Consider the following 26,179-nt stretch of genomic DNA (forward strand, 5'->3'; position numbering starts at 1 on the left):
GTATGTAAACTTCTGACCCACTGAATTTTTGTTACGGCTCTCGTCGGAATGAGACCAAGGCGCAGCGTGGTAGGTGTACATTTTCAATTTATTAAATGAACAACCCAAAAAACAAGAAAGATAAACGACACGTAAAGTAATGTAGCGCTAAACCAGCAACTAACAAAAACAAGATCCCACAACAGAAAGTGGGAAAAAGGGCTGCCTAAGTATGATCCCCAATCAGAGACAACGATAGACAGCTGCCGCCTCTGACTGGGAACCATATTCAGCCAAAAACAAAGAAATAGACAACATAGAATGCCCACCCCAGATCACACCCTTACCTAACCAAATAGAGAAATAAAACGGCTCTCTAAGGTCAGGGCGTGACAATTTTAAGAGAAATAATCTGTTTGTAAACAATTGCTGAAGAAAATACTTGTGTCATGCACAAAGTAGATGTCCTAACCGACTTGTCACTTGTAACTATAGTTTGTTAACAAGAAATTTGTGGAGCAGTTTATGTAAACTTCCGACTTCAACTGTATGTGAATTTGGTCAGGTCGCCCAAAAAGTTATCCAATAAACGTAATTATCCAATAAACGAAATCAAATCAATCAACAATTCACATTGTCTTCTGGCATTGAAGGTACATCGTTGGCTTGATTTGACTGTTTTTCAGTGGGACGAGTGATAGAGAGTGAGACTCACTGGGTTTGGTCTCTTCTACAGGTTCTGGCTCCTCCTCTACCTTCTTCTTGCGAAGGTGCCTCAACTTGTCCAAAATTCTGAAGAGTCGTCCTTTGAGAGACATATCCAACTCCTCCTCCACCTCTTCCTCTTCAATGTGTACTCCTGAAGGTGACATGAGGGATGAAAGACCATTGACACTAGCTGCTCACCTCAAATGTAGGCTATATACATGTATATAAGTGACGTTCTAAGTTACATTTGGCGATATAAGTACTGAATTAGTTTGACTGACCGCAGTGAGCAAGCAGGTTCTTGTGAAAAGACAGCAGGGCATCGCGGACCTCATCAGGCACAGGGCACTCCTCATCCTCCGCAATGCTCTTAAAGTTCATCAGCATGTTGACCTGCAGGTGAAAGACAACACGTTGTTGTCACCGTTCATGTACTGTTAAAAGTGGGACTGTACTCGGAGGCTGAAGGTACCTGCTCCTGCGGTGGGGAGCGGAACTCGCGGGTCTTGCGGGCCGTCTCGGCAGCGCTCATGGTGAACGCCAGCATGAGCTCGTTGTAGCGGGCTCTCTGGTTGGCCTGCACCTGGCTCACAAACTGGTCTGAGAAAGCTATGATGGCCTCTACCCTGTGGCGCAACTCACAGTCACAGAAATACTGAAGCAGAGTGCACATCTGACATACAGAAAGGAAAAGACATGAGATGTAGCAATATTGATTAGTATAATTGGTCAAACTTGGGAGGATTTTGAAAGTTACAGTGAAGTGATAAGAGACACACCAACCTGTAGCTTGACAGACTCTGGCAGCTTCATGTGCAGTAATCCCTCTTCCAGACCTACTTGTTCTTCTGCCTCTCCGTCTGCCTCTCCAGGCGTCGCCTCCTTCTCTGTCTCCTCAGCACCTTTCTCTCCATCCACTTTCTCTCCGTCCTCCTCTTCCTCTTTTTCTACCAGCTCCTCCAGCTCTGCCTCCAGTTCCTCATTTTCCTCACCCATCCCCTCGTCCTCCATTTCTGTTTCATGTCCGTTCTCCACTGCTCCCTCCTCTTCCTCCTTCACCTCCTCCCCCCCTTCTTTGAGCGCCAGCGTTTGGCTCCCCGCGCCCTTGGCTGTGGCTTCTGCTTCTTCTGCAGCAGCCTCTGCCTCTCCACTGAACACAGTGGGCTCGATCATCTTCAGGATGTGCTTGACATCTTCATTCTCGAACACGCCCATGATGAGCAGGGTGCTGATGAGCTTGAGGATGGGGACAAAGTGGAACTCAACACTGCCTCCTACAGGATCCCTCATGGCCTGACCACCGTCTTGTACAGCTTCTGTCAGCATGGTCAGGGCCTTCGCCTTCAGCACCTACAGGAGAAGGAAAGACATTAATCACCATTGGTCAGTTCAAACAGAAAACCCTTCCGCTCTCCTTTCATCGGCCTGAGGCTTTTTACCTGTAGGGGGATGAATGGGCTGAGGGTGTAGATGTCCAGGTCTGTCCCCACAAAGCCAGTGGGGGAGAAGTGGAGTTTGGGGCGCAGGCAGGTAGTGAGGCCCACCCCTGGTAAAGCATGGGAGTTGTCAGTGTCTGAGTAGAGGTTGATGCTGCGCGTCTCATCTGTCATGGGCACGATGAACTCCTTGTTGGTCATGAGGCGGTTCCTCTTGGCTGACTCCAGGTGCATGCTGATGAGCAGGTCGTAGTAGCCGCTCCTCATTGGTCCAGGCAGGTAGGTGTTCTCTATGGCGTAGAACAGCTGGGACTCATCAACATGACTGCATAGGGCGTGAGCCACGCGGTTGTTCCCCAGAGCACAGACCGAGCCGTACAATTTCAGAGTGTGGTAGTGGAACTTCAGCAGGTCCATACGCTCCGACAGCTCCAGGACGTCAATACATCTAGAGGGGACAGAGGGAGAGAACTGTATGGCACAAGGCAGTATAGATTGACAAATCTATTGCATCAGAGCCAGAGTGGGTGGCTATTGGTTATATTTATTTTCCAATACTATAGCAAACACTGAAATCAACAAATCATGTGATCTTTGTTAAAAGCTGCAGTGCCTTCAGAAAGTATTCACACCCCTTGACTTTTTCCATATCTTGTTGTTTTCCAGTCTGAATTTAAAATGGATTGAATTGAGATGCTTTGGTCACTGGCCTACACACAATACCCTATAATATCAAAGTGGAATTACATTTTTACAAATTAATTAAAAATGAAAAGCTGAAAGGTCTTGAGTTAATAAGTATTGCTTCACGAGTTGCGCAGTAGTCTAAGGCACTGCATCTCAGTGTTAGATGCATCACTACAGACCCTGGTTCGATTCCAGGCTGTATCACAACCGGCCGTGACTGGGAGTCCCATAGGGCGGCGCACAATTGGCCCAATGTCGTCCAGGTTAGGGTTTTGCCGGGGTAGGCCGTCATTGTAAATAATAATTTGCTCTTAACTGACTTGCCTAGTTAAATAAAGGTTAAATAAATAACAAATATTTAACCTCTTTGTTATGGCAAGCCTAAATAAGTTCAGGACTAAGAATATGCTTAACAAATCACATAATAAGTTGCATGGACTCACTCTGTGTGTGTTTTTGAATGACTACCTCATCTCTGTACTACACACATACAATTATCTGCAAGGTACCTCGGTCGAGCAGTGAATTTCAAAGACAGATTCAACCACAAAGACCAGGGAGGTCTTCCAATGCCTCGCAAAGACGGGAACCCACTTAATTTTTTTATTTCACCTTTATTTAACCAGGTAGGCCGGTTGAGAACAAGTTCTCATTTACAACTGCGACCTGGCCAAGATAAAGCAAAGCAGTGCGACAAAAACAACACAGTTACACATGGAATAAGCAAAAGTACAGTCAATAACACAATAGAAAAAATCTATATACAGTGTATGCAAATGGAGTAAGGAGGCAAGGCAATAAATAGGCCATAGTAGCAAAGTAATTACAATTTAGCAAATTAACACTGGAGTGATAGATATTCAGATGATGATGTACAAGTAGAAATACTGGTGTGCAAAAGAGCAAAAAAAGTAAATAAAAACCATTTGGGGATGAGGTAGGTAGTTGGATGGGCTATTTGCAGATGGGCTGTGTACAGCTGCAGCAATCGGTGAGCTGCTCAGATAGCTGATGCTTAAAGTTAGTGAGGGAGATAAGTCTCAAACTTCAGCGATTTTTGCAATTTGTTCCAGTCATTTGCAGCAGAGAACTGTAAGGAAAGGCGGCCAAAGGAGGTGTTGGCTTTGGGGATGACCAGTGAGATATACCTGCTGGGGCACGTGCTACGGGTGGGTGTTGTTATGGTAGATGACCTGGAGTCAGTGGGTCTGGCGATGAATATGTAGCAAGGGCCAGCTGACGAGAGCATACAGGTCGCAGTGGTGGGTGGTATAAGGGGCTTTGGTGACAAAATAGATGGCACTGTGATAGACTTTATCCAGTTTGCTGAAGAGTGTTAGAGGCTATTTTGTAAATGACATCGACGAGTCGAGGATCGGTAGGATAGACAGTTTTACGAGAGTATGTTTGGCAGCATGAGTGATGGAGGCTCTGTTGCGAAATAGCAAGCCGATTCTAGATTTCACTTTGGATTGGAGATGTTTAATATGAGTCTGAAATGAGAGTTTACAGTCTAGCCAGACACCTAGGTATTTGTAGTTGTCAATATATTCTAAGTCAGAACCATCCAGAGTAGTGATGCTAGTCAAGCAGGCGAGTGCGGGCAGCGATCGGTTGAAAAGCATGCATTTAGTTTTACTTGCATTTAAGAGCAGTTGGAGGCCACGGATGGAGTGTTGTATGGTATTGAAGCTCGTTTGGAGGTTTGTTAACACATTGTCCAAAGAAGGGCCAGATGTATACAGAATGGTGTCGTCTGCGTAGAGGTGGATCAAGGAATTACCAGCAGCAAGAGCGACATCATTGATATATACAGAGAAAAGAGTCGGCACAGGAATTGAACCATGTGGTACCCCCATAGAGACTGCCAGAGGTCCGGACAACAGGCCCTCCGATTTGACACACTGAACTCAATCTGAGAAGTAGTTGGTGAACCAGGCGAGGCAGTCATTTGAGAAAGCAAGGCTGTTGAGTCTGCCAATAAGAATACGGTGATTGACAGAGTCGAAAGCCTTGGCCAGGTCGATGAAGACGGCTGCACAGTACTGTCTTTTATCGATGGCGGTTATGATATTGTTTGATACCTTGAGCGTGGCTGAGGTGCACCCGTGACCAGCTCGGAAACCGGATTGCACAGCGGAGAAGTTGCGGTGGGATTCTAAATGGTCAGTTTGTTAACTTGGCTTTCGAAGACTTTGGAAAGGCAGGGCAGGATGGATATAGGTCTGTAATTTGGGTCTAGAGTGTCACCCCCTTTGAAGAGGGGGATGACCGCGGCAGCTTTCAATCTTTAGGAATCTCGGACGATACGAAAGAGAGTTTGAACAGAATAGTAATAGGGGTCGCAACAATGGCGGCAGATCATTTTAGAAAGAGAGGGTCCAGATTGTCTAGCCCAGCTGATTTGTACGGGTCCACGTTTTGCAGCTCTTTCAGAACATCTGCTATCTGGATTTGGGTGAAGGAGAAGCTGGGGGGGATTTGGCAAGTAGCTGCGGGGGGTGCGGAGCTGTTGGCCGGGGTTGGGGTAGCCAGGAGGAAACAGGATGTTTTTATGCTGGTTGAGGGGAGTCAGGTCTGGAGTGAACCAAGAGCTAGCTATATCTGTTCTTAGTTCTCAATTTTTTGAAAGGGGCATGCTTATTTAAGATGGTGAGGAAATTACTTTTAAAGAACAACCAGGCATCCTCTACTGACGGGATGAGGTCAATATCCTTCCAGGATACCCGGGCCAGGTCTGTTCGCCAAAGTGTTTTTGAGAGCGTTTGACAGTGATGAGGGGTGGTCGTTTGACCGCAAACATATGCAGGCAATGAGGCAGTGATTACTGAGATCCTGATTGAAAACAGCAGAGGTGTATTTGGAGGGCAAGTTGGTCAGGATAATATCTATGAGGGTGCCCATGTTTATGGATTTAGGGTTGTACCTGGTGGGTTCCTTGATCATTTGTGTGAGATTGAGGGCATCTATCTTAGATTGTAGGACGGCCGGGGTGTTAAGCATATTCCAGTTTAAATCAACTAGCAGAACGAACTCTGAAGATAGATGGGGGGCAATCAATTCACATATGGTGTCCAGGGCACAGCTGGGAGCTGAGGGGGGTCTATTACAGGCGGCAACAGTGAGACTTATTTCTGGAGAGATTAATTTTTTTAATTAGAAGATCTAACTGTTTAGGCATAGACCTGGAAAGTATGACAGAACTCTTCACGCTATCTCGGCAGTAGATTGCAACTCCTCCCCCTTTGGCAGTTCTATCTTGTCGGAAGATGTTATAGTTAGGGATTGAAATTTCAGGATTTTTGGTGGCCTTCCTAAGCCAGGATTCAGACACGGCAAGGACATCAGGGTTGGCGGTGTGTGCTAAAGCAGTGAGTAAAACAAACTTAGGGAGGCTTCTTATGTTAACATGCATGAAACCAAGGCTTTTACAGTTACAGAAGTCAACAAATGAGAGCGCCTTGGGACACACAGGGCCTGGGTTAACCTCTACATCACCCGAGGAACAGAGGAGGAGTAGGATGAGGGTACGGCTAAAGGCTATCAAAACTGGTCATCTAGTGCATTGGGGACAGAGAATAAAAGGAGTAGATTTCTGAGCATGGTAGAATAGATTCAGGGCATAATGTACAGACAAGGGTATGGTAGGGTGCGTGTACAGTTGAGGGTAACCTAGGCATTGAGTGATGATGAGAGGTTGCATCTCTGGAGGCACTAGTTATGCTAGGGGAGGTCACAGCATGTGTGGGAGGAGGGGCAAAATAGGTACTGTATCTGAGGAATGTTGAGTGGGGCTAGGGGCTCCGCAGTAAAATAAAACAATGATAACTACCCTAAACAACAATATACAAGCAATCACAGGTATTGATTGGGAGAGCTAGCTAAGACAAAACTGTACAGACAACAACAGCATACAGATTTGGGCGCACACATTTGGCTGGACTCAATTCATGGCCAGATAGCATTTCAAGTTAATTTATGGAATAAGAGTTTATATGCAGGTTTCATATATGGCGATGAATGGGCAGAGAGGGTCAGTTAACTACACACAGGGCCTGAGTTCGAGGCTGGGGCTGACAGATAAACAAAATAAACAAAATGGAGTACCATGATTAATGAACAGTCCAGCAGGCATCAGCTACAGTATGTAGCCAGGTCCAGTGAACAGTAATAGATGAAACAGGGAAGCGTTAGGTCGTCGTTCTAACACTAGCAAGCAGGAGACACGGCATTCAAAAAAATAGCAGGTCGGGGCTAGCAGAAGCGTTTTCACCGACGTCCGGCAAAGGCCGGTTGAGGGCACAATGGACAGAATTACATCGGCAGACCACTCGTGATGGATCGGCGGGGCTCCGTGTCGACAAAGGGTCCAGGCCAATTGGCAAAAGAGGTATTGTAGTTGGAGTAATTTCGTTTGCAAGCCGGGAGATGAGCCTGGCTCGAGGCTAACTGGTGCTAGCTTCGGGACAAGGGCGTTAGCCACTATAGCCACTCAGTAGCAGCTAGCTAGCTGTGATGAACCGATGCAAAGGTCCAGAGCTTACGGCAGGAATCCGGTGATATAGTGGCTTCTAGTAGTGTTAGTGAAGAGTCCGGGAGGCATCAGCTGTGTAGCCGAGTGATCATAGGGTCCACTGAGCAGGCCAGGAGATGGGCCTGGCTCAAGGCTAGCTTCGGGGCTGGGCCAATCATTAGCAGCTAGCTAGCTGCGATGATCTGGAGTAATGATCCAGAGCTTACGGCAGGAATCTGGTGATGTAGTGGAGAAAAGCAGTCCAGTACGTTCAGGGATGATATTGCGCTGTGCAGACTGGTGGGTATTATCCAGGCTAAAAGTGGCTGGTGTCTGAGCTAAAGGTAAAGGCCGCTAGCAGTGGCTAACAATGACTAAATAGCTAGTAGCTAATCAGCTGGTTAGCATATGATGGCTAGCTTCGGATGGATGTTCTAGCTATAAGGTCTAAAAATAGCATCTATCTATTGGTAGATGAAAGAATATGATTTTTTAACATTTTAAATAACAGACAATGAATATACCTTTGAGCATGGTGAAGTTATTAATTACACTTTGGATGGTATATCAATACACCTGATCAGTACAAAGGGTCCTTCCTAACTCAGTTGCCAGAGAGGAACGCTCAGGGATTTTTGCCCTGAGGCCAATGGTGACTTTAAAACAGTTACATTAATGGCTGTGATAGATGAGAAAACGGATCAACAACATTGTAGTTATTCCACAATACTAACCTAATTGACAGAGTGAAAAGAAGGAAGCCTGTACATAATACAAATATTCCAAAACATTAATCATATTTGCAAAAAGGCACTAAAGTAATACTGCAAAAAATGTATAATGTTTGGGGCAAATCCAATAAAACACTTTCCATATTTTCAAGCATAGTGGTGGCTGCATCTTGTTATGGGTATGCTTGTATTCGTTAAGGACTGGGGAGTGTTTCAGGATAAAATAGAAACAGAATGGAGCTAAGCACACGCAAAAACCTAGAGGAAAACCTGCTTCAATCTGCTTTCAACCAGACACTAGGAGATGAATTCACATTTCAACAGGACAATAACCTAAAGCACAAGGCTAAATCTATTCTGGAGTTGCTTACCGAGAAGGCAGTGAATGTTCCTGAGTGGCCGAGTTAGAGTTTTGACATAAATCTACATGAAAATCTATGGCAAGACCTGAAAATGGTTGTCTATCAATGATCAACAACCAATTTGACAGAGGTTGAAGAATTTTGAAAAGAATAATAGGAAAATATTGTACAACCCAGGTGTGGAAAGATCTTAGAGACTTACCCAGAAAGACTTACAGCTGTAGTCACTGCCAAAGGTGATTCTAACATGTATTAACTCAGGGGTGTGAATATTTATGCAAATGAGATATTTATGTAATACATTTTAATTACAGTTGAAAACATTCCTAAAAACATGTTTTCGCTTTGTCATTATGGGGTATTGTAGGTAGATGGGTGAGAATAAAATATTTCATTTATGTGTAATAAGTCAAGGGGTATTAATACTTTCTGAAGTATTTGTAAGTTCTCAACATATGAACAATACCTACCATTCTTGATTACTTGATAATCAGTTCATCAAATACAATAATCCTCTGCTTAGAGGTCAGTAAATGTGGCCGTGTTCTGACCTGTTCTCTTCAGGGATGTGCAGAGCCATCATGGTGAGAGGCTCTCTACACTCCACCATCCAGCCGTGCCTCTCGTTCACACGGCCCGTCTCTGGGGACAGGAAGTGGTTGGGCATACGGCTCCAGATGACTGGGGTCAGCATCTGGACGTCCAGCCTGGGAGGACACTGGGGGACTGGGTTCTTACGCTCACTGCGGAACATGGCTGCCGAGATGGGCATGATGTTCTACGGCGAGAGGAGAGAACAAACACTTACTTTGGAGAGTAGAAGGGTGATCGTTGAAGTGACATGATAGGTTGAGAGAGAGAATTAAAGGGGAAAAAAACACATCCATAACAATTTAAAAGCAGACAGTAATGAGTTAACACTGTAAAAGCAGACAGTGACAAATGTACTTGAGTGATTCTCTGTGAGTCTGACCTTGAGCTTGCCCAGCTCCACTTGCAGCATGTTCTGACTGGAGGGCAGGACAAAGACAGCTGGGAACAGTTTAGTGTTGGGCTCCACCTGGAACAAACAACCAGTATCACAGACGAAGCCCATAGCAGTTTGTACTTTTCCCATTAAGTCCATTCACCCGTGACAAGCTTCCGAGTAAATAAATACATGCTTACACTGTGAATACAGGATCTCACCTGGTAGAAGGTGTTGATCTCTTTCCCGTTGGCTGTGAAAGTCATGAGGCCAGTGTCCAGGTCAATAAGGCAGCCAATCACAAAGTCCTCCTGACTGACACGGGTCTGCTGGGAGCTGCTGAACTCCCCTCCCCACACCATGTAGCAGTTACTGCGCTTCATACTGAGAGAAAACAGTATGCTAAGATAATATCTTAATATCTCTGTGTGTTTGTGTATGTGTGTGTGTGTTTGTGTCTCACCTGTCATGGATGTTGCCTTTGTCATCTCCCACGGTGACAGTGACATTTCTGACTTTGCTGAGGTCAAAGTGCAGGTCGTACTGGTGGTAGTCCGGGGTGATCCAGCCCACCCACACACCGCTGGGTTCTTGTCCCGCAATCACTCGCACTGAATAATAGTACTGCACACAGAGGAAGTGGGCAGAAAACATGACTTAACAATGGATTGAACTAAACCAAACAATAAATAATAATCCTCACTCCAAAAATGTCCTGGTGAAGAGAAGTGATTATCCATTCAGAGAGTTAGGTTTAGACACTAGGGTCTGAAGAGGTCACACGTAAAAAGGTCATACTGTAGTGGTGTTGAGGATGATGTCGTCGTCATCTCGATCATCTGGTACAACTTCCTCCATCAGGCGGGGCATGGTGGGAACAACAGGGGGCGGAGTGAAAGCTGCCTTCTTGGCCTTGAACAGGAACCTGAGGGGCACACAAACAACGTGGCAGTGGAGTAGGACCTCCTATACAAGACGACTGAGAAAACACGACGATGGTTGCAGTTAAAGTGCAGTTTTTTCAGCAGTTCAATTCAGGAAGTCAATTGAAATTCCAATTTAATAGGGTAAAAAGGGCATCTGTGCTCAACGATTTCTCAATTAACTTATTTTCACATTTTAAATTCAAATCCCTTCCTGAATTGGCTTATTTCAATTCAAATGGACCCCATTCCTGGTTTTCAGCATTCACTTTCTACTTTTTTCCAACGGAGTTGTTGTAGCCTGTCCAAAGACTACCGTCTTTCTCTTTACCCATCTGACCCCTGCTCAGTACTGACCCCTTCTTCTTGCTCTTCTCTGTAGAGGCATCTTTCACGTTCTCTCCTCCTTCGTTGACAGGGATCTCCTTAGGCACAGAGGGCTCCTTCTTCTCCTCCTCCTTCTCTGTGCGGCTGGCAGACTTCTTCAGCACCTCAAAGTCAGAGTCGGGGTCAACCTCCAGAACCTCGTCCTCAGGGATGGTCAGAGCTCGGGTGAGGGGGGTGGTCCCGGCCATAACCTTAAAGGTCTCGTGGAACTCCACGGGCATGCTGAGCCTCAGGAACAGCAGGTCTGTGTTGGCGTTCTGAGAGCCGAAGGTCTTGTGGGTCAGTTTCAGACACGGAGCACTGTCCACCGTCCCATCCACACGGGACACCTACAAAGGGTACATGGGACGATGGAAATCTAAAAGATACCTAACTTTGACATTTGTCAATTTACGATCATGTAATATGGGAACAGAAGTCATTTCTAAGCATAACGAGCCACTGTTACTGAACAAGATATGCTGTACCTCAATGTGAGGGTGTTCTGTAGGAACAGGGATGAACTGGGGCAGGCTCTTGCTGAACCACATGGTGATATCTCTCTTCATGTTGATGGCGAAAGGCTCAAAGCCCTCCTGCAGGCCACAGATGGTGAAGTAGCGCAGGCTGCTGACGTTCTGGCCCAGGTTGAGCCGGCCAACCTGAGACAGGCCCAGACTACACACAGGGATAAAGCCTGGAGAAAGAGAGACACAGTTTAATGAATGGCATAGATTTAAATGACACTGAATCATACTATCCACCTCTTGGGCAGCAGATCCAACCTATAAGGATTTACCTGCCACAGCAGTCACTCACCATCTCCTGTGTCTATGTCCTTGAAGGCCATCTCAGAGCCAGAGTCGCTGATCAGCATCTCTCCGTTCAGGGTGAAGAAGATGTTCTGCTCCACCAGGTCGATCATACAGCCTACCACGTCACCTGGCAACCAGCTACGACCAAACGGCTCATTGCCCACATGCCAGCGCTGAGCCTACAAAAACGAAAAGTCAAAGTTTAAGAGTAGGACACATTAGTAAATGTTTTCCCTAAAACAGACACAGAACAGATCCTTCATCACCGACCATACCTTGAAACCATTGAAGACATAGGCGAGCTCATCCGCCCCCAGCTCTGTGTCAGCGCGGACACTGGGTCTGGCCCAACCCACTCTCATATCCCCCACGGTGACAGCCTCAAACTCAAAGTACCACTTCCCCTGGGTCACCGCATATGACTTCTCAGCCCGGAACACACGGATCTTATTTCCACGGGAATGACCTTCTCCATCACCACCTTGCACAAACAGAGATACAGGTGTCATTATTAAGATGAGATATATATATATATATATATATATATATATAGCAGTCAGGTACATAATTATTGGCACCCTTGACCAGTAGTATACAGTGCCTTGCGAAAGTATTCGGCCCCCTTGAACTTTGCGACCTTTTGCCACATTTCAGGCTTCAAACATAAAAATATAAAACTGTATTTTTTTGTGACGAATCAAAAACAAGTGGGACACAATCATGAAGTGGAACAACATTTATTGGATATTTCAAACTTTTTTAACAAATCAAAAACTGAAAAATTGGGCGTGCAAAATTATTCAGCCCCTTTTACTTTCAGTGCAGCAAACTCTCTCCAGAAGTTCAGTGAGGATCTCTGAATGATCCAATGTTGACCTAAATGACTAATGATGATAAATACAATCCACCTGTGTGTAATCAAGTCTCCGTATAAATGCACCTGCACTGTGATAGTCTCAGAGGTCCGTTAAAAGCGCAGAGAGCATCATGAAGAACAAGGAACACACCAGGCAGGTCCGAGATACTGTTGTGAAGAAGTTTAAAGCTGGATTTGGATACAAAAAGATTTCCCAAGCTTCAAACATCCCAAGGAGCACTGTGCAAGCGATACTATTGAAATGGAAGGAGTATCAGACCACTGCAAATCTACCAAGACCTGGCCGTCCCTCTAAACTTTCAGCTCATACAAGGAGAAGACTGATCAGAGATGCAGCCAAGAGGCCCATGATCACTCTGGATGAACTGCAGAGATCTACAGCTGAGGTGGGAAACTCTGTCCATAGGACAACAATCTGTCGTATATTGCACAAATCTGGCCTTTATGGAAGAGTGGCAAGAAGAAAGCCATTTCTTAAAGATATCCATAAAAAGTGTTGTTTAAAGTTTGCCACAAGCCACCTGGGAGACACACCAAACATGTGGAAGAAGGTGCTCTGGTCAGATGAAACCAAAATTGAACTGTTTGGCAACAATGCAAAACGTTATGTTTGGCATAAAAGCAACACAGCTCATCACCCTGAACACTACCATCCCCACTGTCAAACATGGTGGTGGCAGCATCATGGTTTGGGCCTGCTTTTCTTCAGCAGGGACAGGGAAGATGGTTAAAATTGATGGGAAGATGGATGGAGCCAAATACAGGACCATTCTGGAAGAAAACCTGATGGAGTCTGCAAAAACCTGAGACTGGGACGGAGATTTGTCTTCCAACAAGACAATGATCCAAAACATAAAGCAAAATCTACAATGGAATGGTTCAAAAATAAACATATCCAGGTGTTAGAATGGCCAAGTTAAAGTCCAGACCTGAATCCAATCGAGAATCTGTGGAAAGAACTGAAAACTGCTGTTCACAAATGCTCTCCATCCAACCTCACTGAGCTCGAGCTGTTTTGCAAGGAGGAATGGGAAAAAATTTCAGTCTCTCGATGTGCAAAACTGATAGAGACATACCCCAAGCGACTTACAGCTGTAATCGAAGCAAAAGGTGGCGCTACAAAGTATTAACTTAAGGGGGTTGAATAATTTTGCACGCCCAATTTTTCAGTTTTTGATTTGTTAAAAAAGTTTGAAATATCCAATAAATGTCGTTCCACTTTATGATTGTGTCCCACTTGTTGTTGATTCTTCACAAATAAATACAGTTTTATATCTTTATGTTTGAAGCCTGAAATGTGGCAAAAGGTCGCAAAGTTCAAGGGGGCCGAATACTTTCGCAAGGCATATGTATGTGTGTGTACAGTATATCTAGCTGTATTTAACAGGACTAGTAGCTAGTTCAGTACAGTACTGAAATATGAACAACTTGGCAGACAGACAGACTCACTGCTCTCCTGGTCAGGTGGCTCAATGTTGTAACCGTAGCCGATGAGAGTGCGGACAGCTGCACAGACAGTGTCTCTGTTGGTCTTCTTGGTCTTTTCGTCCAGCAGGTTGTACGGCACCAGGCGCGGGTTGCGCTTGCTCATAATGTCCTAAACATGGAAATAAAGACTTGAAATCAACTCAAACGATTGTGGGAGTCATAGATTTATTCTGTAAGTCATGGACTTACATCTTGATACATCTTAGAAAGAGTGATACTGCACTAGCTCCAGAAAAAAAACAGATTTTTATTCTATTTGTCTTGAACAGTTGCATAAATGTTGGCTCCGAAAACATCCCGACTTCAACGACTCATGAGTCAGGTATGAATAATGCTTCACCCAGAGTTCAACTTTTATAAAGTACTACAGCTGCGTCACTTTAGGTGAGCTTGTTGTGTGCCCACCTGCACGCCTACGTGCGCATTAAAACCCACCCCACAAAAACACTACTGATATTCAATAGTCCTCGTTTGAAAAGGACTTGAGCTACAGTATTACCACAGGTTTGGCCTTACTTGCTGTGTGCGAGTCTCCTGCGAGAACCAAGGACAGGCAGAGGGAGGAGAAGCTACCTGTACAATGCTGTAGGTCCATCCCTGATGGACCCTGTCACGAGCCCACACGTTGTGCCCATTCTCTGCCAGTCTCTCCACTAGGTTGGTCTGGTTGGGTGTCAGCTTGACATGGTTGAGGTCCAGAGGGGCAGGCTTATATCCACTACTCATCATATACCTAATGGAACAAACGGGATGTCATGATTACACTAGTAAGTCAGATGTCATTATTGCTATTCATCTCACTAAAGTGAACAGGCCTCAACTTAAATGACAATCCAACATTTCACAATGCCCATCTCAGATAATGTAAAACAGATCATTCACTTTTCAACCACGTAAGTGAATATCAGAGAATAATGACGTCATGCCTAAATAAGTCAGATCACAATCTTGAGGTATCGCTCACGTTTTGGGCATCTTGATGTTCTTCAGGTTCTCCTCTGCTTTCTCATCCCCCATGCCCACATGACAGCCCAGCGCCAGCAGAGTCCTTTGAGGAGAAGAAGGAGAGGTGGTGAACACCCAGCACACACAGACATACTAGGCTGAGAGGGCGCGTCCAAGACCTTGAGAGTGCGTGTCCATGACCTTGAGAGTGCGTGTCCATGACCTTGAGAGTGCGTGTCCATGACCTTGACTCACTTGAGTGTTTCTCCAGACATTGCAAGGTTGTAATTCTTCTCTGGCTCTGGCAGGCTCTGGAAATCCACCAGGCAGGGGTGCAGTTTCTTGTTGTCATCTCGGAACTGGAGGAGTGGAAAGAATCAAGATGTTTGCCAGGTTGGATTAAATAGATATCCTTAAGTCGTGTGATCTGACTGAGGCAGTATGGGAAGCACTCACCGACCCGTAGGTCCATCCTTGTTCAATACGAGTGGCGGCCCACAGCTCATGGCTGTTTTCCGCCAGCTTCTCCCGAATGCGCTCCAAGTGAGGCGGAAGCACAATCTGAAAGGACAACGCGGTGAATGGAGGCAAGAGCTAGGAGAACGAGATGTGCACAGATCATTCGAGGGTTGTACCTGTACTGTGTCCACAGGGCAGGGGGTGAAGGCGGTGTGCGAGAGGGACTGTGTAGGCCCCAACAGATTGCGGACACCATTGAAATCATGCTTATACTCCTTGATGGGCTCAATACGCAGTCGGTCCTTGGGCAGCACAGCCTCATAGCACGGGGCATAGCCTGGCGGTGGGAGGAATTTGAAGTCCCCATGCCGTCCTCCCAGGAGAAAACGAACCCTTAGCGTTTGCGAGGAGAACATGAACAGTGATCACTCATTTGACATCACTCATTTTCTTAAGACTAAAAATGTAAAATGACAGCGGCTCTGTAAGCCCTATCGTCGGTTCTCACCTGACGCCTGCAGAGAAGCTGACGACAGGGAAGAAGAGGCCATCCAGGTTGAAGTTCTCAAACATGCCCTGCACCGGGTGCCCGTTGATACGGAACGAGATACTGGGCACGCTCAGATCCAGGCAGCAGCTGACCACATCGTCTGCCGCTAGGATGTGCATGTTTGGGGAGGCGACATGCCGGAGGACTCGTCCTGTGGAGACACACGGATCTATAAGACGTCAACCAGTAATAGAGTTCTGCATTCTAAAGCGAGGCCCTGCATGCCGTACCTGACCACAGGTGGAGTCCATCAAAGGCGTAGGAGTAGAGGTCGTCGCCAACCCCGTTGCCGCCCCAGCCCTCACCACCCCCAGGGTAGGGGCTGTAGCCCTCGGTCAGAGCCCAGCCCACACGCAGGTGGAAGGCCTGGGCAGTCAGGAAAGGCTCCACATAATCCACCATCACCTCAAAATACCACTTCTTATACTGTGTGGATCCCTCACAGGTTCCGAGGAAGATGTTGGGTCTCACACTGAGATGAAAAAACAGTTAATGGTTTGAAAGAAAAAAGCGAATTGCCGTGGTTGTATTTTCACAAATGATATTTCGTACGGCCAGATGTCTGTATACCTGGTGACATAATTGATGATGTTGGACTGCAGGAGGAGGTCGCGACCTGGAAGCAGATTCTCTGTGATGAGATTCTGATTGGACCTTACAGCCACACCGTTACACACACACAAAGAGCAGAGCACATCCAACACCTAGGGAGAGAGAAACTTCTCAAATCATAAGGAGATGGACTGTCAACCACATATGAACACTTCTCTAGATAAGCACAGGCCTAAATAATACAACTTAATAGAAATAATAAATATAATAATAATAAACTTCAATGACCTGTACACGTATTCACTGACCTTGTGATTGCGTCCATGCTTATCCAGTAGAGAAATGATAGATTTAATGTGGTTCTCCTGGATGATGTTCAGGACCTCTGGACTCTCAATCAGAACGCAGTACAGCACCTCCAGGATGCCTGTGGTGAGCATAACACGCAATGAAACACAGAGGGCACTCCCGTAACACATTCAAGTCAATGTGATTCAGTGCTGAAAGGTGATGGAGTGTGTTGTAGTGGGACTTAACCTGAGGAGGCCTCTAAACGGTCCAGTTTGCTGACCAGCCAATCCAGGTTATCACAGAACAAAGCACAGTTGGCCCGGTTACCTCTGATGAGAGAGGCTTCACAGGAAGAGAATGACAGAGATCAGAGCTAATGTCATGTTCAGATTGAAAGGGCATGTTGCCATAGTAACCACAGCCATGCAGAAACACGATGGGACCTGAAACAACGGGATGAATAGAAGGTCACGTACCCAGCAGCTCGTACAGGAGATTAACGATTTCCTTCCAAGACTCGGCAGCTTCCTCCCCTGCAAACTCGGAGAAGTGGGCCGCCGTGTTGTAGACATTGAGTCGGTCAATACAGTCCAGCACCAGGGTGATCATGCCCTGTGCGGAACGACACAAATAACATAGGAACACCAAAGGGAGGAGCCGTGCGGGAAGAATATCTTCAACATACAGTGCATCATCCTCATCTGTTGTGCGTGAGCACTGACCTCCTCTTGGAAGAGGTTCTGTCTGTTCTTGAGGGAGCGTAGTTTGGTCTGCTTCTCCTCGTGCTCCAGCTCCTCCTCGGGGGGCCTGAAGTAGAAGATGAGGTCCTGCAGGGAGAGGGCCACTGAGTCCATGGGCAGAGACGGGGGGGCTGAAGAAGACTTGTTCTTCCCGCTCAGAGAGTCCAGCGCTCTGGAGACACAGGGAACAGGGGAAAACGTCACTGTACTGAGCACGAGGTCAAACACTACACCAAGGCGCTCTCCGCCCCTCCTGAAGGATAACAGTAAGTCAAAGGGGTCTATACATACGTCCATAATGTGTAGAAAAACTCAAGAGATTCCTAGATAAGTCTTTTCTCAGAGAGCCATAGGGAAGACATGGGGACTGGAGAGGGGCCATACTTAATGAACTGAGTGAAGAGGCCTGCTGTGTTGTAGATCATACGAGCAGCCTGGAACTCCTCTGTCTGGGAGCGGGCCACGGTCAGGGCATCGTCCATGTGGCCCTCCTTATGAAGGATGGCCTGAGAGAGACATTGACAACATGGATAAACACCAGTTGCACTCCGGGGGAAAGCGGAGCATTTGAAAAGCCTGAACAAAATGCATTCACAGTAAATCCCTATATTACGGGGGCCTTCGTTATCTCAGCATTTCCTTTGCTGTTGTTCTTCCTGTCCTTTAGCTCAGGTGTTTTTAGGCATCTTGTCGCACGATTTCTCCATACCTTCCTCTTAAGAGGTCCCAGGCGAGCGGACTTGGCATCGACGGAGGCGTATGTAAGCCAGAGGCCAGAGGAGACGTGCTGTACAAAACACATGGACTCCCCATACTTGATCTCTGGTGTGCCCATGCCCTCCACATCTCGTTTCTGAGCCACCTCCATCTTTTCCTGCAGGTTGGAACACGGAACAACAAGGAGAAAGAATGACTATCGACAGCGCTAGGTACGGAGGGATGATATGAACGCTGCCAGAAGCTTTTGTTCCATTCTATGAAAAGGACCATGTGCGTTTTTTTTCACACTGCTCTTTATATGAACAGAGCACCGTTCGGGACGACCCTGACCTTGGAGATTCTGAAGCAGAAGGCTGACATCTTGGCGTTGGCTTTTTCAGGGTCCACCACCAGCAGTCCTTTCTCTTCATCCAGGCAGAGGTAGCGGCCTGTGGTTATATGACGCACTCGGAACGACTGGCCCCATTTCATGTGACCTCCACTCCATCTACACAGAGCCATAAGTACAACCCCAAAGAGAGAGCTCATGTAAGACAATTGTAATGTTTTTTTGTTACATAAAGCTGATGAGCAGAAGGGCATCCACTCACCCAATCCGGAGGGGTTCTAGTCTCCATAGTGACCGGGCATGGCTACAGACAGCACCCCCCTCATAATGAGCAATTCTGAAAACAGAGATGGGCTGTTAGTGACAGGTGGTGTTTATGCAGTGTCAGATTAAATATCTGATTAACATCTGATTAACCTTCCTAGGTTCTCCCATGTCACACCGCTCCTCCGCACACTTCACTGGCTTCCACTACAAGACCATGGTGCTTACCTACGGAACAGCAAGAGGAACTGCCCCTCCCTACATTCAGGCTATGCTCAAACCCTACAACCCAACCTGAGTACTCAGTTCTGCCACCTCAGGTCTCTTGACCCTTCCACCCCTACGGGAGGGCAGCTCCCGCTCAGCCCAGTCAAAACTTGTCTCTGTCCTGGCACCCCAATGGTGGAACCAGCGTCCCCCTGAAGCTAGGACAGCAGAGTCCCTGCCCATCTTCCCGAAACATCTGAATCCCTACCTCTTCAAACAGTATCTAAATTATCTCACAGCACCCCGCCCCCCTCCCCATATATATATATATATATATATATATATATATATATATATATATATATAAAATGTCAAATGTAAATGTGGAATAGTTCAACAGTGTTCATCACCTGCGCTGGTCGTCTCCTTGTTCGGCAGCAGGGATAGCCAAGCACTCATCCATGTGACCATGGAACAGTCTAAGAACATAGCCTCCAGTCAGAAAGCCTGAGGGGTTGATGTTACACTGGCAATGAGAGAAAGACACGGCAGTCAAGTGTAGTGTTTCTAGATGATCAGCTAACGACTAGGAAATAGAAAAACAATAAAAACATATACACACCTTCAGCAAGCTCACAGCCAGACATCACAGGGCTCATGGTCCACAGCGTCTGCATGAAGGAGGCGTCCACCATGAGGTCACCACTGGCGTAGGAGAGATGCTGGAGCGAGAGAGAGAGAGAGAACGTCAGCTCCATCCATAACCTGGTGGGGTTGAAAGTCCACTTGGCAGTGTGTCACCAAAGCGGCTCACCAGGTATCTCTCAGAGGACACGCTGACCAGGATGAGGTCATCTCCCACCCTGACCTTTTCTCCCTCTGACCTCTGCTTGGACGCAGGGTGAATAGTCCACCAGCACGCCTCCCCTGTGGAGGAACACTTGCGTCACTCAACTGAACACTGTGCAGAAAATTAATATGAGCACTGTTCTCTATGGTAAAGGCCATACCGGTGGAATCTTCCTGTAAGCCCACATCAAAGGCCAGTTTGTCTGTGAGTGACCTTGAGGTAGTCAAACAGCTGAGGTACTGCAGTACACAGAGAGTAAAAATTACACAATGAATAATGAAGCGCTAATTGAAAAGCAAACCCATGTAACTGCAAAACTGTCTCCCACACTACCACCCACACTAAAAACTTAAATGGCTGGTATAGTACACATTCAATGAATGGGACTTATGTGGTTATGACGAGGGAGATAGAGGGAGAAAGTGTGGGTGTGGGTGGTAGTGTGGGTGGTAGTGTGGGAGATAGTGTCGGTGTGGGTGATAGTGTTGGTGTGGGTGGTAGTGTGGAAGATAGTGTTGCATGGGTGGTAGTGGGGGAGATCGTGTGGGTGTGGGTGATAGTGTTGGTATGGGTGATAGTGTGGGTCGTGGTGTGGGAGATAGTGTTGGTGTGGGTGATAGTTTTGGCGTGGGTGATAGTGTGGGTGATAGTGTGGGCGTGGGTGATAGTGTGGATGGTAGTGTTGGTGGTGGTGCTGGTATGGGTGATAGTGTGGGCGATAGTGTGGGTGTGGGTGATAGTGTGGGTGGTAGTGTGGGAGATAAGTGTTGGTGTGGGTGGTAGTGCTGGTATGGGTGATATTGTTAGTGTGGGTGATAGTGGTGGTATGGGTGATAGTGTGTGTGGTAGTGTGGGAGATAGTGTGTGTGGTAGTGTGGGTGGTAGTCTGGGTGAGTTAGAAGTAGAAAGAAGTGGATGATAGTGGGTTGGTGAAATGAGAAACATGTGAAAATGATAGTGGGTTGGTGAAATGAGAAACATGTGAAACTAGAGACAGAGGAGTCTGTTTACCATGCTGGAGTGAGTGTGCTTCAGTAGGATGGCATGGCCATACAGCAGGGTACGGTGTCCCCCTCCTTGAGATGACTGGGCAGAACACAGGAGAGCGAGAAGTTAAAAATCCAACCGAAGAGAGTCGTGTATGATTCAACATTCAGCCTGCTAAGGTCAGGCACACAGGACTGTTAAAGACTGAGGAGGGAGACAGGAGTTGAGCGAGTCATCCTCCTCGTACCAAACTGAGAACAACGTGTCAGGCAACAGAGAACCTGTGTACTGAACGTATCTGGCTGAGAGGAGTCAGAGAGCCCACCACAGAGAACCAACACAACAGTAAACATGTCCACATTGTGTCAATACAAACCAGGGGTGAGTGGAAAGGGAAATTGATTAACAAAAGTCAAATGATTAACAATACTGGAAGCAAGAAACAATACCACAGAAAGTCACATGTCACATTTAACTGGAAGGCAGAAAAAGTGACATTCAGACAATCAAACAATATTGTTTCTTCAACATTTGTTATAATTAGTGGTTATCATTTCCACCGTCAATGTTGTTATCATCTTGATTATTCCATGAGTAAGTGGAGAGTCAGAACACAGCGCAAGACTGACCTCAGATTTAGTGAACTCGTGTGTGTGTGTGTGTGTGTGTGTGTGTGTGTGTGTGTGTGTGTGTGTGTGTGTGTGTGTGTGTGTGTGTACGTATGTGCGTCCGTGCGTGCAGTTTGATATTCAAGGTTACATTTTGCCCTACATTCTAGACTTTCTGAAGATGAAGATGAATTGCCGTGATGGTTTGGTCAAACTCACGGGATGACGGAATAGCAAGGATTAAGAAAATGTAAAGGGCTGGTCTGGTTCCACATTCAATGAACGGGACTTATGTGGCTGTGAGGAGTGAAGATGGGAGTATGATGAAGGTTGTATAGGAGACATTCAGAGGGACAAGGTCACAGGGTAGTAAAGAGCCTTGTTTCAAATGACACCATCCAACACTCTGGTCTGTGGTCCACGTTTCTGCTGTTGGACGTAGTGTAGAGATTATATGGCAGCCAGAAGCCCTCGACGGCAGAGAGCTTCTTAGTTGCTCCTGTGTTGCTGACAGGAATCGTTCCTCGAATGTCATCTGAAACGCCGCTCGGCATTTCAGCTATGACAACACTGAGCAAAGTGTGGAGTTAGGTAGTATGAGTGAGGGCAGACGAAAGTGGCGCATCACTGTTTGAGACAGGGACATTGGGTGAGAGATGAGAGCACTCTCACGGTAGACAAGGGGTGGAGAGGAGGGGGAAACTTTGGGGAAACGTGACAGGAAGGGAAACATGAGCAGACATACCCATTTGTCCAAATCGACTGCCTATGGTTGGCAGGTGGGAGGTGAGGGGTGTGGGGTCAGAAAAGAGACAAAACGAAGTTAAGTTGCTAAAAATACAAGAGGCCTTGACATAATATTCATATTTCAAATGCATCAGTGATGTGTCATTAGCACATAACTATTCACGACAATGCTACTTTTACAACTATGTGTCGATGACATAAGAGAGGATGTTCTCACTACCATATAAGGCATAACAGTATTTTCTGAAATGTTTAACCAAAAGTACTGATTCCCATATTATGGGAAAAACATGACATTTGTTTTTATTAGTTCGATTCAGAAAGAACTAAGCTCACCAGACACTACACAAAGACCACCTATATTTTCCAGCCAAAGAAAAACTATTTCCATGTACTGTACACTGAGTGATCAAAACATTAGGAACACCTTCCTAATATTCAGTTGCATCCCCTTTTGCCCTCAGAACTTCCTCAATTCATCTGGGCACGGACTACAAGGTGTCGAAAGCGTTCCACAGGGATGCTGGCCCATGTTGACTCAAATGCGTCCCACAGTTGTGCCAAGTTGCCTGGATGTCCTTTGGGTGTTGGACCATTCTTGATACACACGGGAAACTGTTGAGCGTGAAAAACCCAGCAGCGCTGCAGTTCTTGACTCAAACCGGTGAAGCCTGGCATCTACTACCATACCCCGTTAAAAGACACTTAAATATTTTGTCTTGCCCGTTCACCTTCTGAATGGCACACAGACACAATCCATGTCTCAATTGTCTCAAGGCTTAAAAATCCTTCTTTAACCCGTCTCCTCCCCGCCATCTACACCGATTTGAAGTGGATTTATTAAGTGACATCAATAAGGAGTCGTAGCTTTCACCTGGACTCACCTGGTCAGTCTATGCCATGGGAAGAGCAGGTGTCCCTAATGTTTCGTACACTCAGTGTGCACTGTAGAATTGTTTAACATCAGATGTAAAAGAAGCTCCTTTAATCCCAACACAACAGAACCATCAGCCCCTCTACTGGTCTCTTACCTCGTTGAGCTCCATGGTGTTGGACAGCATCTCCTGTAAGGCTCGTACCGACAGGGACTGCTCCAGGATGAAGCAGCAGATCGCCAAATCAGGTGGCACATTCTACAACACAACACATCCGTCAGCGAAATCCAGGGAACGGCAACGGCTGGAGTACAGACGTAATCAGAGTGGGGAACGTGGTTCTCTCTACCTGAGCATTGGAGGTGGTCTCCAGGAAGCAGAGGCGGTTCCCAAAGCCCTCACATGAAAGACAGAGTTTGATCTGTTCTTTCAGAATGGAGGCAGTGCATTGTAGCACAACCTGGTCATCCTACATACAGGAGAGAGAAAAAAAGGTCAAAGGCCAAAACAGATTACGTTAATCAGCTGAGCTAGTTTATATCATAATTGTTATTTAATTGTTTTACATTAAGATGTTTCATCACTTGGGTAACATTTCAAAAGTAGTACTTTATATTTAACTTGCCATTCATAACCTTGATAGGCCCATATGACATGAATACTGGCCAGGGGTAGAGTTACAGCCAAAACCCATTTAGAGGGGCTTAAGTGTGGATGTGTAATGGTTGTAGTGGAAGAGAATATAGTAAAAGCGTGAATATGATTCCTGTGCACCAAACAGGCATATTTTATGTCGCATAAGAACAAGGCTGCAACCCTGACCAACATATGGAAAACAATAACGAGAGTAGATAGAGCCAGCAGAGTGATAAAGCCGCCGTAACGGGGAGCCGACACTTGGTAGGTCAAAAATCAAACAAAGAGTGGTCAACAGACCCTCTCTGGTCTTGGATCTCACATTCCTAACCTTCACAACCACATTTTCTTTGTCATTCTTCTGTGCCGGGCCCTGCCCCTGTCCTAACACTAATCTCCTTGGTAGTCGGACTGTGGGTAAGCACCCGCTCCTCCCGGCCCTCTATTTCAGAACCCTGCACCTGCTGCTCACACATTCCCCTCGGTGGAGCAGTGGATATTTGAGACCCAGTCAGCCTGGCATAATAATTTGTAATGCACTCACACAGAGAGCAGTGAGACAGACAGACCCGGTGTCAAACTATCATTCTTAGGCTGACAGCTCAAGTCACACTAAACCTGGCCAAAGTCAACCATAGAGACCAGCCAAAAGTGGGCAAAAGCCATACTCCTTAGTTATGACAGAAGAACAGTGGACACCGATAAGTCGATGTAACAAGAAACCTTTTGCAAAGCCTACAGTGCTGTAGAACTCAGTGTACTTCAGTTCATTTGTACTAGTACTACCACTGTCAATCATACCAAAACTATCAGAACACATGACATATATATACACGACGCCATCACTCTGACCTGGCAAAAGATAATGTAATCGAAAGCACTTCATCATACTCAATGTGTAGAGCGAGTGCAGTTCTCATAGGGCCAGAACTAAACAGGTGCTCCCATGGCCCTGGCTATAAACCTGCTAATCCCAAGACTCCGTAAATATAGAACTCAGCAGAGTTCAAGATGAACAGCATCAAAGCAAGTGACAGCCAGCCTCTCTCACACCTCCACATTCAGCTGGCCAACTCAAGAAAATGGTTCCCTTCTTGGCGAGAGCGTCATCTTCCACACACTGCTATAACGATAGCCACGGTACGCTCACACACAAACGTGTACATGAACACAGTAGATGTCTTTACACTACTTTATGTTCATAGTAAGTACTGTACTTTCACAATAAAGTACATGTCTGCGGTTCTCTAATTAAACTCCAATAAGAATCTAACCGACTCAAGTAACGATCCTGAGAGAAGCACGAAACAGACTTAAAGGCCCAGTGCAGTCAAAAACGTGATTTGCCTGTGTTTATAGAGACACTGAGTGTCCAAAACATTATGAACACCTGCTCTTTCATGCCAGACTTGGCCAGGTGAATCCAGGTTAAAGCTATGATCCCTTGTTGATGTCACGTGTTAAATCCACTTCAATCAGTCTAGATGAAGGGGAGGAGACAGCTTAAAGAAGGATTTTTAAGCCTCGAGACAATTGAGACATGGAATGTGTGTGCCATTCAGAGGGTGAACGGGCAAGACAAAAGATTTAAGTGCCTTTGAAAGGGGTATGGTAGAAGGTGCCAGGCTTCACCGGTTTGTGTCAAGAACTGCAACTCTGCTGGGTTTTTCATGTTCAACAGTTTACCGTGTGTATCAAGAATGGTCCAACACCCAAAGGACATCCAGCCAATTTGACACCACTGTGGGAAGCATTGGTGTCACCATCGGCCAGCATCCCTGTAGAACTTGAAATGTCCCCAGTTATTGACACTAACCGGTGCGCCTGGCACCTACTACCATACCCCGTTCAAAAGCACATACATTTTTTTGTCTAGTCCATTCAGCTTCTGAATGGCACACACACACAATCCATGTCTCAATTGCCTCAAGGCTTATAAATCCTTCGTTAACCTGTCTCCTCCACCTCATCTACACTGGCTCAAGTGGATTTGACAAGTGACATCATTAAGGGACCATAGGTCAGTATATCATGGAAAGAGCAGGTGTTCTTAATGTTTTGTATACTCAGTGTATATTTTCACACTATGAGGTTGAAATACTACTGTGAAATTGCTAATAATGCCATTTTAGTGTAAGAGCTGTTTGAAAAGACTGCATGACATTTCAGCCTGTTGTAGTGAGATGAAGTTTTGGACTGACTGGTGATTGAATGAATAAACCAATAACATTTACATTTTAATCATTTAGCAAACGCTCTTATCCAGAGCAACTTGCAGTAGCAATTAAGGTTAAGAACCTTGCTCAAGGGTAGATTTTTCACCTAGTCGGCTCGGGGATTCAAACCAGCAACCTTTCGGCTACTGGCCCAACACTCTTAACCACTAGGCTACCTGCCACCCCAGTAAGAAAAATAGTTCTAAACTTCTCTACCAATAACAGATAGTTTTCCATTTTCCCTTCCCCACTTAAGACCACTCCCAGACAGCCTTAGCAAAAGTATTGCTTGAGAATTTGCTCTTTAACAAGAAGCTATTTTTGTTTTCAATTAAAATGGGCAAAAAAAAGA

The 26,179-nt window shown here is 46.1% G+C and overlaps 1 protein-coding gene across 6 annotated transcripts in view; it reads right to left on the reverse strand.

The window, feature by feature from the left end:
- LOC115135571 (ryanodine receptor 1-like) overlaps positions 1 to 26,179 on the reverse strand; it is a 73,835-nt gene that overhangs the window by 45,970 nt on the left and 1,686 nt on the right. For all 6 annotated transcript variants that reach the window (XM_065023560.1, XM_065023557.1, XM_065023556.1 and 3 more), the window contains exons 2-40: positions 23,325 to 23,444; positions 23,132 to 23,233; positions 22,099 to 22,119; positions 20,770 to 20,844; positions 19,919 to 19,997; positions 19,723 to 19,835; positions 19,531 to 19,630; positions 19,319 to 19,415; positions 18,700 to 18,774; positions 18,440 to 18,596; positions 18,099 to 18,263; positions 17,774 to 17,895; positions 17,372 to 17,561; positions 17,126 to 17,261; positions 16,896 to 16,991; positions 16,667 to 16,785; positions 16,377 to 16,510; positions 16,037 to 16,278; positions 15,765 to 15,957; positions 15,433 to 15,649; positions 15,254 to 15,358; positions 15,053 to 15,156; positions 14,817 to 14,900; positions 14,426 to 14,585; positions 13,814 to 13,961; positions 11,763 to 11,968; positions 11,492 to 11,666; positions 11,161 to 11,369; positions 10,664 to 11,022; positions 10,182 to 10,308; positions 9,847 to 10,007; positions 9,605 to 9,767; positions 9,390 to 9,476; positions 8,968 to 9,194; positions 2,127 to 2,571; positions 1,471 to 2,037; positions 1,160 to 1,360; positions 969 to 1,080; positions 695 to 838 (exon numbers count right to left, since the gene is read on the reverse strand). In XM_065023560.1, the coding sequence (XP_064879632.1) occupies positions 695 to 838; positions 969 to 1,080; positions 1,160 to 1,360; positions 1,471 to 2,037; positions 2,127 to 2,571; positions 8,968 to 9,194; positions 9,390 to 9,476; positions 9,605 to 9,767; positions 9,847 to 10,007; positions 10,182 to 10,308; positions 10,664 to 11,022; positions 11,161 to 11,369; positions 11,492 to 11,666; positions 11,763 to 11,968; positions 13,814 to 13,961; positions 14,426 to 14,585; positions 14,817 to 14,900; positions 15,053 to 15,156; positions 15,254 to 15,358; positions 15,433 to 15,649; positions 15,765 to 15,957; positions 16,037 to 16,278; positions 16,377 to 16,510; positions 16,667 to 16,785; positions 16,896 to 16,991; positions 17,126 to 17,261; positions 17,372 to 17,561; positions 17,774 to 17,895; positions 18,099 to 18,263; positions 18,440 to 18,596; positions 18,700 to 18,774; positions 19,319 to 19,415; positions 19,531 to 19,630; positions 19,723 to 19,835; positions 19,919 to 19,997; positions 20,770 to 20,844; positions 22,099 to 22,119; positions 23,132 to 23,233; positions 23,325 to 23,444 (6,337 nt within the window). The remainder of the gene's footprint in view (positions 1 to 694; positions 839 to 968; positions 1,081 to 1,159; positions 1,361 to 1,470; positions 2,038 to 2,126; positions 2,572 to 8,967; positions 9,195 to 9,389; positions 9,477 to 9,604; positions 9,768 to 9,846; positions 10,008 to 10,181; positions 10,309 to 10,663; positions 11,023 to 11,160; positions 11,370 to 11,491; positions 11,667 to 11,762; positions 11,969 to 13,813; positions 13,962 to 14,425; positions 14,586 to 14,816; positions 14,901 to 15,052; positions 15,157 to 15,253; positions 15,359 to 15,432; positions 15,650 to 15,764; positions 15,958 to 16,036; positions 16,279 to 16,376; positions 16,511 to 16,666; positions 16,786 to 16,895; positions 16,992 to 17,125; positions 17,262 to 17,371; positions 17,562 to 17,773; positions 17,896 to 18,098; positions 18,264 to 18,439; positions 18,597 to 18,699; positions 18,775 to 19,318; positions 19,416 to 19,530; positions 19,631 to 19,722; positions 19,836 to 19,918; positions 19,998 to 20,769; positions 20,845 to 22,098; positions 22,120 to 23,131; positions 23,234 to 23,324; positions 23,445 to 26,179) is intronic.

This window comes from Oncorhynchus nerka, linkage group LG10 (assembly GCF_034236695.1).
Source record: "Oncorhynchus nerka isolate Pitt River linkage group LG10, Oner_Uvic_2.0, whole genome shotgun sequence".
NCBI classification, from domain to species: domain Eukaryota; kingdom Metazoa; phylum Chordata; class Actinopteri; order Salmoniformes; family Salmonidae; genus Oncorhynchus; species Oncorhynchus nerka.